The sequence below is a fragment of the Tachypleus tridentatus genome, chromosome 1 (genome assembly GCF_004210375.1).
Source record: "Tachypleus tridentatus isolate NWPU-2018 chromosome 1, ASM421037v1, whole genome shotgun sequence".
Lineage (NCBI taxonomy): Eukaryota > Metazoa > Arthropoda > Merostomata > Xiphosura > Limulidae > Tachypleus > Tachypleus tridentatus.
The window spans coordinates 34,925,387-34,938,448 of record NC_134825.1 but is presented as its reverse complement, the minus strand read 5'-3'; the positions used below and the strand labels follow the sequence as shown (position 1 = coordinate 34,938,448).

At 33.3% G+C, this 13,062-nt stretch overlaps 1 protein-coding gene across 7 annotated transcripts in view; it reads right to left on the bottom strand.

The window, feature by feature from the left end:
- Positions 1-13,062, bottom strand: part of LOC143245980 (lysine-specific demethylase 6A-like) — a 105,757-nt gene that overhangs the window by 27,781 nt on the left and 64,914 nt on the right. For 4 of the 7 annotated variants that reach the window (XM_076492247.1, XM_076492257.1, XM_076492259.1 and 1 more), the window contains 3 exons: positions 5,882-6,092; positions 4,846-4,982; positions 3,010-3,182 (listed from right to left, as the gene is read on the bottom strand). In XM_076492247.1, coding sequence (XP_076348362.1) covers positions 3,010-3,182; positions 4,846-4,958 — 286 coding nt within the window. In that variant the 5' untranslated portion in view covers positions 4,959-4,982; positions 5,882-6,092. Of the gene's footprint in view, positions 1-3,009; positions 3,183-3,866; positions 4,068-4,845; positions 4,983-5,881; positions 6,093-13,062 lie in introns of all 7 variants that reach the window. The other 3 variants (XM_076492265.1, XM_076492233.1, XM_076492241.1) reach the window with 3 other exon arrangements.

Below are 13,062 nucleotides of genomic sequence, written 5' to 3'. Positions count from 1 at the left end.
ATAACTTGAGTATAAAACAACATAACAATCCATTTGGGATGTTCCATGCTCTAAAGCAGTTGTTCCCAACCTTTTTTATGCCCCGCACCCCTAAAACAATTTAATATGTTCTCACACCCCTCACAGTAATTATTTATTTAAGAATAATAAAGATGAAGGTGGCCAAAACAAATTTTTATAATGTTATCTCACACCCCTGGTTGGGAACCACTGCTCTAAAGTAAAATAATCCTATTGCTAAATAAATAATTAAAATAGATTTGGCTTCAAGGAAAATAACACTAACTCAGCTGAAGATGGATCCTACCCTATCAAAAACTGATATTTGTGTCCCCTAGTCCTACTATTCTCACCTTTTGATGTGAAAAAACAAAAAAACATCAATACTAACTATTCCCTTTATGATCTTAAACACCTTAATCAGATTCTCAAAAATCTTTTTTTTTTCAAAAGAAAACAATCAAATATTTCAACCTCTCCTCATATGGCACCCCTTCCATCCAAGGCACCATTCTTGTAACCCTTCTCTGAACCCATTCCAACAATTTAATGTCTTATACACTATTCTCAGTTTTGTAAACTTGGGTATGTGATCATTCATAAGGATCCTCCAGATGTATAACATTAACATCAGTTAAGCCCCATTGTTTAATGTTGAGTATTCTGGCAACATTATTCCACTGTACTGATGCATTTCACTTGAACATTCTATTCATACAACAAGCAAGATTACAGTCAATGAGAAATATAAAACAACAAGACTGATTTAAATCCAACATCAAAGAAATGATGTTCCATTAAAATAACCAAAACTTTGAATAAGAGTCACTGACTTTCTATTTTAAGCTTAAAATACTATTTTGCTTTTAATAACTCCAATTAGCCTCAAGTATACATTTATTCCAGTCTAATTTTAAAGCACATTTTGAACAAATAAACATCTGATTTGATATACAGCTTCCACACCCCAAATCTTGCAAAAATATTTAAAAAACCATAAAGACAGATTGCAGTCTTGAAAGTCAAAAATCATAGTCAGTCTAATTCTAACCAAAACAATTCATCAACATCCAATACAAACATAATTAAATCAGTATCAACTTTTACTGAATACATCTGACCTGGCATGATATTGCAAATAGATAAAAGTCCCTTAAAATTTAATCTTGTAAAATGAAAAAAACTATTTATTCTCATATCTTCATTTCTTTCACTTATAGTCTAGCAACTACAAACAGATAATCAAACAATAGGGAACATACACTCATGTGAAAAAGTTAGGTCACCCTATGAAAGCCTGTGTATTTTTGTTACATTTTTGGATATATAGATATTTAATCTCAATTTTAACAATACTGAGAGATTATAGGAATATAACTAAACAATTAAAACTGAAAAAAAGACTTTTCAATATCTTCTGAAAATGTAATTCTACAAAAATGCATATTCTGAGGAAAAAGTTAGGACACCCCCACATTTATTCCCACTTAAAATGGCTCAACTCACACACAGGTGTATCACACTAGGAGCACATGATTAGCAGATCGTTACTCAGCATTTTGAATGAGGCTTGGCCTATTTATACCTCAGACATTTAGTTTGGTGTGCTCCTGACTGTTGAAGTGAGAGTGAGCACCATGGTGAGAGCAAAAGAGCTGTCTGAGGCCTTCAGAAAGAAAATTTTAGCAGCTTATGTGTCTGGTAAGGGATTTAAAAAGATCCCAAAAGATTCTGAAATCAGCCATTCTACTGTCTGAAAAATAGTCAACAAGTGGAGGGCTTTCAAAACAACTGCCAACATACCCAGGTTTGGTCATCCAAGCAAGTTCACCCCAAGAGCAGACCACAAGATGCTAAATGAGGTCTCCAAACACCCTAACATGTCATCACAGGACCTACAGCAGGCTCTGGCTACTGTTGATGTGAAAGTGCATGCCTCTACAATCAGAAAGAGACTGCACAAGTTTAACTTGCATGGGAGGTGTGCAAGGAGGAACCTTGCTCTCTAAGAGAAACATCAAGGCCAGATTAAAGTTTGCCAGAGAGAATATAGACAAAGACCAGGACTTCTGGAATAATGTTCTTTGGACAGATGAGTCCAAAATTGAATTATATGGACACCAGAACAGAAGACATGTTTGACATAAACCAAATACAGCATTCCAGGAAAAGAACCTCATACCAACTGTGAAGCATAGAGGTGCAAGTGTCACGGTTTGGGAGTGCTTTGCTGCAGCAGGACCTGGACAGCTCACAATCATAGAATCCACCATGATACTGTGTGTCGGAGGGTGCTTGAGGATCATGTGAGACCATCTGTACAAAAATTAAAGCTGAAGTGGAACTGCACCCTGCAACATGACAATAACCCAAAACATACCAGTAAATCCACCAAGGACTGGCTGAAAACTAAGAAATGGAGAGTCCTGGAATGGCCGAGTCAAAGCCCAGATCTTAATCCCATTGAGATGCTGTGGGGTGACTTGAAACGGGCTGAACATGCAAGAAACCCCTCAAACATCTCACAGCTGAAAGAATTCTGCATTGAAGAGTGGGGCAAACATTCTTCAGACCAATGTCAGAGACTGGTAGATGGCTACAAGAAGCGTCTCACTGCAGTTATTTCAGCCAAAGGGGGTAAAACACTAGCTATTAGGGGGTAGGGTGTCCTAACTTTTTTCTCGGTTAGAATATACATTTTTGTAGAATTACATTTACAGAAGATCTTGAAAAGTCTTTTCTTCAGTTTTAATTGTTTGGTTATATTCCTATAATCTCTCAGTATTGTTAAAATTGAGATTAAATACCTATATATCCAAAAATGTTACACAAATACACAGGCTTTCATAGGGTGTCCTAACTTTTTCACATGACTGTACATCATATCATTCCTCTTTGAAGAACTGATAGCCTTGCTATTGTTAATCTTTCAGCAGAAGCATTACAAATTTACTGGAATTCTATTCTCTACAGGTGTTAATTGGTAAGCTTATGCAGTAATGTACTAACCTTTACCTCTTCTAGCTTTCAGATAACATTTCACTGCATCATGAGACTGGTTGCAATTTTCATACAGAATACCAAGGTTATTCCAAGCAGAAGAATGGCTACTATCTATCCGGACTGCATGTCTGTAGGCTCTCAGTGCATCCATGGTCAGATTCCGTTGCTGGAATAAGTTCCTAAAAAAATAAAATTATATATTAATTGTTATAAACATTAAATGTAGGGAAACATAATAAATCCAAAAACACTGAGTGATATTTAATAATGGTGTAAACTTATGAAATACTTATATCAAAATCAGTGCTAAATGACTGGTTTTACTTCATTTTTGATAGACTGTAACTCAATAGCCTTTTTACACATTCATTGCTACATCAATTCTTAGATAGTAATGTCTACCATAGGAACCAATCAAACAATTTCAAGCATTCATTCTTTAGCATTTCTTGATTGCTGGTGTTTATAATAATCCCTTATCAATAAAAAGTTAATTAATGACTAGAAGTATTGATTAATATCTACTACAGACACCAGTAACCAAAAAATGCTATGACATTGAATGTTTGATGAAAACTTACTTTTGAGTTCCATTTCCCTATTTTCCTCTTCCACCTGGCATCAGACTCACCTAGCTTATCAGTGACAAGTAAGTCAAGTGGGTGCATGTCATTAAACCTTTCCATTAACACAGATTACTCTACTTTTTGCTCACAGACTCTCTCTCCAATTCTTTTCTCATCCTCTCAGCCCTCATTCTGTTTCCTTTCTGCTTCATCTGATCCCACCTATCTACATTTTAAGGAGGTGGTTTTGTCAACAATTTCAATTTTTTCTGCTTTCAAATTCAATATCTTATTTACCTAGGATTGATTTTCAACTCATTTCTCAGCTGTATTCTCCTATGGTATTCCTTGGTGTCTACCAGAGATCCTCATAAAACATTTTCAGGCACTCAGTGATGTAGCACTTTTTAGTTATTAACACCTATAGTAGATCCAAATCAATGCTTTCAGGCATTCATTGTTGTATTATTTCTTGGTTACTGGTGTTCATAGTAGGCCCTAATTAAACATTTTCAAACATTCATTGCTATAGTATTTTTTTGGATACTAGTGTCAACAAGATGTCCTATTCGAACATTTTCATACATTTGTTACTATATCATTCCTTGGTTACTGATATCTACAGTAGGTATTAATCAACAGTCTAAGACATTCATTGCTATAGTATTTCTTGGTTACTGATGTTCACAGTAGGTTCTAATTAAACATATTCGGGCATTTATAGGAGAAAAGTAGAATTAATCTTAAAAGAATATGTAAATTCTGAAACTTCAATAAAAGTGAAATGCAGACTTTAAAATTTTATCTAATAAGGAACAAAATTTAAGGCATGACGATAAAAAAGATAACAGTATGGTTGTTAAAAATTTAGATTTGTTAAGCAAATAGTTGCTTCTCTAGGCCATTTTAATTTTATGCAATTTTGTTATGAAATTAAGAAGAATTGTAAAACAGGCCTTTTACTACATAAGATTTCCACCAATTTCCCATTAAAATAAGTTTAACAGTGGCAGCAACTTATACTGGTGAAAATGCTGAAGAAGAATACGAAACCACAAATAGTTCAAATTGAAAATACTCATTTGTTGGCAGGTTATTTGCAATCCGATGGAATCAACGCAAAAAGAAACGTTAAAATACATCATATTGCTTAAACTTTGGAAATAATGAGTTTGGGATTTATTTTGCCCATTACAGAGAAATTTTATCAAAATTTAAAATAATAACTTTTAAATAGTGATAAGCTCGTGATATTAAGAAGACAAAACATGCGTACCACAATTTCATACGGAACGAGAAGACACTAGACGAATTCCAAAACAGGTGGAGAAAATGTAATAATGCCTCTTTCATCAATGGTTTATTTGCGTCATTACATAGCTTATACATTTTTCTTCTTTGACCACAATCCAGCTGCAACATGAACACGGGGAAAAGAAAAACAATAAGAGAATGGTGTCATTTTTTTTTTCAAAGATATATATACAGATCTAGCGATTTCTAATCAATATTGCGCTGACTAAACTTATACTTGCGTATGGAAGCACCGCATTTCTTGACGTAAATGTTTTCTGCTCAAACATAGTTTACCTAACCAAAAGATTAGGTGATAATTCCCTTAGCAGGAATGTCAGAAGAGTGAAACCGAACAAAGAATAATTGTCTACAAGAGACCTCAGCTAAGGTCCGGCGACAACACTAATCGAATACACATGCATTATTGCTCGCTTTACTTTGGAGTGTTAATAATAATTAGTTTCGATATATTTTGTTTGTATGGTTGTCTTGAATGAACTATGGTAATATATGCGTATATGTTAGTTATTTACTAATTTATTTATTATGTATAATGTAAATATTATTTTGTCATTTAAAATTAACAATAAATAGACCAATCATCAGGTTATATGTTATGCGATAGGTGTTTATAATGTAGTTTTCATCAAAAGGTTATATATATATATATATCGCGAATCAGACGTCAAACACTAATCTTGTTATACATATTACCCACTACTTCAAACTAGTTTAACATCTACGGGTTTCTAAATTGTAATGTGTCTTTTGTTTCGTTATTCTACTCTAAGCTCAACTCGTTAAGAAAGAGAAAAAAGGATATTTATTTCTTTTCTTGATAGTGACAAACAACTAAAAAACCTTTCTATAAACAGCTACAAAATACAAGTAAACCATCGGCATGCCCGAATTAACTCACGAATGATCAAATATTTATTTTATGTATAATTGTGGAAAAACATAACTACCAAATGCAAATAAAAAAAAAAAAATAACTTCACTTTACCGTTACTTACCCTAATACAAACCAGATGTCGGCACCGAGCTTTGGCCAGTTGTGAGCTGGGAGCTCATCCTGCCCCTTCCCACAGCTGCCGTTATAGTTACCCAGGAAACACAGGTTGGAACTGGACCAAATGTCTACGTGGAGATTATTTTTCAAATGCCGAGAGACGTGCGCATGGATAAGGCGTTTGTTCGGCAACGTTTCAAACACGTTTATCAACACTACAAGAAATATGTACAAAAATTAAATTTCAATCCCTGATAAAGACATATAAAGATATTGATTATACCAGAACAGGTGTTTAGTGCCATGGTTATTATCAATAATAATATATATTAGCTGTTTGCTATAGCTTTACAGCTTTTTTTCCCGATGAAAATAGCCCTCTAATAAAAATAATCTCACCTGTAATATACAAATTCTGTATTGAACAGTAAGTATATCGTCAAACTAAAAGGATATCTGTTTACAGATTTTGATGTATTTTACGTGTTGTTTTAAATAACTATTTCTATTTTCACGCCCTTGAAGCAGTACTCATAGACCTGCCCCGTTTACAGCATGTTTACATGATTTCATAATCAAAGAAACAAGATAATTCAAGCACTTTCAAAAAATACGTTTCTTTTCAAGGAAATGATGGTTCATTCATATGTTACTACTGAAGAAGAAACACGTCATGCATAAAAGATATTGAGAGTATAAATATCTTCTAACACTTTTGATTGTTTTTTCCTATATAATCAAAAGTTACATATCAAACTGAGAAAATAACACAGAAACAATCATCAGTGATGTCGAGAAAACCCATTTGTGGAGAAAATATATATGTAAAAACGGCTCGTTTGGGTTGAGAAAGTATTTTACGTAGAGGAGTGAACAACGTTTCGACCTTCTTCGGTCATCGTCAGGTTCACAAAGAAAGAGGTAACTGACCGGAAGCTGACCACATGTTTGAAAGGGGTTGTGTAACCGAAGGTCGGAATGCAGAGGGTAGTGTTAGATGTTTGGATATATAATGTTATATTATTTATTTTATTATTTTTAATATAGGTATAAATGTGTTCCTTTGTATTGGTTTATTTTGGGCTTGAGTTGTTGTATAAGTAAGGCTTCTTTAATTTTGATTATTTTGGTTATTTTTTTCCTGATGTCGGGAATATATGGTATACAGGAGTTATGGTTTCGTGATTTTTTGATTCGTGAGATATATTCACTTTTGTTGGTTGATTTTGCTTTCTGTCTAGGTATGTGCGTATAATGTTTTCTACGGTTTGTGGAGGAAACTTATTGATTTGATGAAGTATTGTTTTATTTTGTCTAATTCATCGTTAATTTTATCTGGTGAGCATAGTTTTATGGCTGTGTTTGTTTGGTTTCTTAGTATGTTAAGTTTTTGTTTTGTTTCACGTGCTGAGTCCCAAGGAATGTATAGTCCAGTATGGGTGATTTTTCGGTCGATTTCTGTTTTAAACTGTGTATCTGTTCTTGTAATTTCGAGGTTAAGAAATGATATTTGATTGCTTTATTCTTGTTCACATGTGAAGTTGATGTTGGGATGTATAGCGTTAATGTGATTGAAAATATTAAGTGTAGGTTCTGTAGATGTGAATCCTGCAACCGTGTCATCTACATATCTGTACCAGTATAGTGGTGGATGTAATGCTGTGTTAATTGCTTGTGTTTCAACTTGTGTCATAAAAATATTGGCTAGAACTGGTGATAGTGGGTTGCCCCTGCTTAGGCCATTTGTTTGTATATAGTTTTGGTTGTTGAACATGAAGTTTGTTTTCATTGTGGTGAATTCTATGAGGGTTGCTAATTGGTTGCTGGGAATGTCTATATATGGGTTAGGGTCTCGGATACAGAGTTCTAAGGCTATCTTGCAGGCTTCAGTGGTTGGAATTTCTGTAAAGAGGGATATAACATCGAAACTGTCCATTAAGGCTTTATGATTAAATTGATTAAGATTAGACTCGAAATTAAAAGTCTTTGATGAATGAACTGGCTGATGTTACATATTTGGAGAATGCCCATGCTATGTATTTACCAAGATTGTAATTAAACGATTCATATGTGGACATTATTGGTCATAATGGACAATCTGGTTTATGAGGTTTGGGGATGCCGTATATTTGCGGTGTGCGTGAGTCGGTTTTACGTAGGTAGGAATAAAGTGTTTGTGAAATTGTGTTGGTTTTTTTCATTTTTAGTAGTATTTTGTTCAGTTGCGTCTCGTGTGTCTTTGTTGGATTTGTGTGTATTGGTTTAAATTTGTTCGTATCTGATAGAATGTTCATTTTCTGGATGTATTCATTCGTGTTCATTATGACTATAGCGTTTCCTTTATCTGTTTTTAGAATTTTTATATTTTTGTCTTGTTTTAGGTTTTTAATGGAATTAATGTCTCTTTTTGTAAGACTGTTTTTTAGCTTTTTGTTTTGTGAGATTATGTTGATGATTTTGTGAGAAAATAATTTGAAAAAATCGTTTAAGGTGTTTTAGGTGATTGTGGAAAATATAAATTTTTTATTTTTCCTGGGAAGTTTGACTGTTGGATGTCAATAAAATTGTCTAAGTTTTCAGCTTCCGGTCAGTTACCTCTTTCTTTTTTTGTGAACCTGATGATGGCCGAAGAAGGTCGAAACGTTGTTCGCTCCTCTATGTAAAATCTTTTTCTCAACCCAAACGAGCCGTTTTTACATATATAAGACAGAAACAGAATCAAAACCTGGATCTCTAACGTTTTGTAGAATCTCTTCTTTGTGATGAGATAAAATGACTCAAATTCAGCGTGACCAGAGCAAACATCACTTCTCCTGATATTCATAACATATTTCAGTTGAAGTCCTGTTGTTGCTTTTGTTACTTTCATATTACTTCAAATCTTCGTAGACTGACAATTTGTAATACTGACTAAATCAGGTATCTATACATTTACAATTTGTATAGAAAACGTCATAACTTTGCCTTATATTTCATTTCAAATCAGTCATATGACTAACAGTAATTGTTTACAAATATGTATATCAATTCAAACCAGTTATATAGCTCACAGTAATTGTTTGTAAAACATAAGCACTTTCCTTAATGTTCACTGGCATTTAAGGGAATACTCTAAAAATACTATCTTGATTGAATTTAATTACACAATTATAAAAACAGAAAATGCATACATTTTCATTGATACATTTGAAAACATACTATTTCTGGTAATTCAATAAAAAACACACATATTTATACAATAACTTATGTGGTTGGCTTCTCATCCACAAAGCACATGAACATTTCAATAACGACAGTAACCTGATACTTGTTTTTATGTGACCATGAAAAGTTAATTGTAACTATGATGAAAGAATTCCCTCACACCTACTCAACCCTACTGTGTTTAGTTTTACATTAAGCTCTGTCCCTGCTTGAAGGAAAAGATAGAAGTATTATCATCCTAGCATGACCTATAATTACAAACTTCCTAATGACGTTCACCAAAGCAGGCCGAGCTAGTTTAATCCATCAAGAAACTAAGCTTAACTGTGGTCTATTGGCTGTGCTTTCATACTATGAACAGATGGTGATACTGCACCTGTGTGAGACTTGAAATATGAAAAAGGGGAGATATGTTTCAAAACTTTTATGAAGGAAATATGCTTTAGTTAAAAAAACAAAAAGTAAAAATGGAGATGAATATCTTTCGATGGCAATCAGACTTTAGTGTAGTAATTTAAAATTCGAATTCACAGGCTGAAGCCCTAAATTTTATACAAATCATCATAAATAAGCCGACACATGTTGCAAACTTTCATATCTGAATAGTTCCCCCCTCCTGTGGCACAGCAGAATGTCTGCAGATTAACAACGCTAAAAGCCGGGTTTCGATACACCTGTTGAGCAGAACACAGACAGCCATTGTGTAGACTTGAGCTTAATTAAAAACAAATAAACAGTCTGAATACTCCTAAGCAACTCTGTTAGCCTAAAATTATTATGAACTCCTTTAATTTATATGCAAAAACAGCTCGTTTCGGTTGAGAAAATATTTTACATAGAAGAGCGAACAACGTTTCGACCTTCTTCGGTCATCGTCAGGTTCACAAAGAAAGAGGTAACTGACCGGAAGATGACCACATGTTTGAAAGGGGTTGTGTAACCGAGTGTCGAAATGTAGAGGGCGGTATTAGATGTTTGAATATATAATTTTATTTATTTTATTATATTAATATAGGTATAAAGGCGTTCCTTTATATTGGTTTTAATTTGGGTTTAAGTTGTTGTATAAGTAAGGCTTCTTTAATTTTGCGTTTGTTTATGTTTGTTTCTTTATTTAGTATTTGAGTGTTTTCTATGGTTATGTTGTGTTTATTTGACTTGCAGTGTTCGAAAACGTGTGAAGGTGACTTTTTATGTTCTTTGAATCTGGTTTCCATTTTTCTACTTGTTTCTCCAATATAGAAGTCGTGGCAGGTATCACATTGTATTTTATAAATAATGTTGGTGTGGTGTTTGTCAGTGTAGTTTTTACATAGTATAGACCTCAGTTTTGTGCCTGGTTTTTGAATAAATTTGGTATTAACTGGAATGTCATATTTTGTTACTAATTTTTGCCAAATGTTGGTTATTTGTTTGCTGATGTCAGGAATATATGGTATACAGCAGTATATGGTTTCGTGGTTTTTTGATTCGTGAGCTGTATTTACTTAAGTTGGTTGATTTTGCTTTCTGTCTAGGTGTGTGCGTATAATGTTTTCTACGGTTTGTGGAGGAAACTTATTGATGTTGATGAAGTATTGTTTTATTTTGTATAATTCATCGTTAATTTTATCTGGTGAGCATAGTTTTATGGTTGTGTTTATTTGGTTTCTTAGTATATTAAGTTTTTTGTTTTGTTTCATGTGCTGAGTCCCAAGGAATGTATAGTCCAGTATGGGCGATTTTTCGGTGGATTTCTGTTTTGAATTGTGTGTCAATTCTTGTAATTTTGAGGTTAAGAAATGATATTTGATTGCTTTCTTCCTGTTCACATGTGAAGTTAATGTTGGGATGTATAGAGTTAATGTGATTGAAAAAATTAAGTATGTGTTCTGTAGATTTGAATCCCGCAACCGTGTCATCTACATATCTGTACCAGTATAGTGGTGGATGTAATGCTGTGTTAATTGCTTGTGTTTCTACTTGTGTCATAAAAATATTGGCTAGAACTGGTGATACTGGGTTGCCCCTGCTTAGGCCATTTGTTTGCATATAGTTGTGGTTGTTGAACATGAAGTTTGTCTTCATTGTGGTGAATTCTATGAGGGTTGCTAACTGGTTACTGGGAATTTCTATAGTTGGGTTAGGGTCTCGGATACAGAGTTCTAAGGCTATCTTGCAGGCTTCAGTGGTTGGAACTTCTGTAAAGAGGGATATAACATCGAAACTGGCCATTAAGGCTTTATGATTAAGTTGATTTAGATTAGACTTGAAATTAAAAGAGTCTTTGATGAATGAGCTGGCTGATGTTACATATTTGGAGAATGCCCATGCTATGTATTTACCAAGATTGTAATTAAACGATTCATATGTGGACATTATTGGTCATAATGGACAATCTGGTTTATGAGGTTTGGGGATGCAGTATATTTGCGGTGTGCGTGAGTCGGTTTTACGTAGGTAGGAATAAAGTGTTTGTGAAAGTGTTGGCTTTTTTCATTTGTAGTAGTAATTTGTTCAGTTGCGTCTCGTGTGTCTTTGTTGGATTTGTGTGTATTGGTTTAAATTTGTTCGTGTCTGATAGGATGTTATTCATTTTTTTGATGTATTCATTCGTGTTCATTATGACTATAGAGTTACTTTTATCTGCTTTTAGAATTTTTATGTTTTTGTCTTGTTTTAGGTTTTTAATGGAATTAATGTCTCTTTTTGTAAGGTTGTTTTTTAGTTTTCTGTTTTGTAAAATTATGTTGATGGTTTTGTAAGAAAATTCTTTGAAAAAATCGTTTAAGATGTTATTTTTAGGTGTTTCTGGAAAATATAAATTTGTAATTTTACCTGGGAAGTTTGGCTGTTGGATGTCAATAAAATTATGTAAGTTGTCTTCTTTCTGTTGGTTGTGTTTGGTTATGTCCTTGTTTTTCTTCTCTGTAGAAAGTATCACAAGTCTCCTGGCTAGGTCTTCTAAACATGTTTTGATTTCTAAGGTTGGAATGTACCTAGGTGCTATTACGAAGTTGAGTCCTTTGTTAAGTAGATGTATCTCGTCTGTGTTTAATTGACGGTCGGATCTGTTAATTATGAGGTTAGTCAACGGTTTGTCGTTTTGGTGTCTTTTCTGTTGTTTGCATCATATTTTTTCTAGTTTTTTGTTGTGGCAGATCTTTTTGTCTCTGTCGTTCTTAGTATTGATTTGGTTTATGTTTCGTTGTATAAGTCCGTAAATCTTTAAACCTATTATCCTGTCAACAAAAGTTGGATATTAAAAGATCTGGTATTTAAAATCACAAAAATATAAGATCTCAGTGAACGTATATTACTTTCAATGATATTGATCCATCACAAGTTATGTGTAATTTTTAAAGTAAATGACAAGAAAAGAACAGTACTACTAGCAAAAGAAATATTAAACTAAATATTGAACACGTAATAGATACACTCACACTTTGTTATACAAATGTTTGCTGCAACAATGCTTGTCAAACACACAAACAAAACCATGTAAATGGAAGATAGATATATAATATGAGAAAAACGATAATATTGTGTTAATTGATAATTTAAGATTTCTCTGAGATAGAATAGATTTATAAAATCTAAAACCCTGAAACGTTTCTTTAGTTTCTTTATTTATGTTTAATTAATCTTTATCGTAGAACACATTCTCACTAAATCCAATAAAAGTACTACTCTAAAATTGTGCCACAGTGTCATTAAATTGATGTTGGTTGTATTTGATAGAGTTTCGTATATTACAACTCTTGCTGGCCAATCAGTTTTCAATTACAAATGTATATATATACAGTCTGTATATATATAGTACGCAGAGCAGTCATCATAGTTTCTTACAAAATCCAAACTCGAATTACACGAAATACAATTCTTTTATACTGGCGTAATGCTACATAAAAACCATCTACTCTAACAGTTTCTAATTTTGAACTCTCTGTTCCTGAACCAGTTTAATCGAAAAGCGAAATGTAAAAGTCATTCTTACAACGC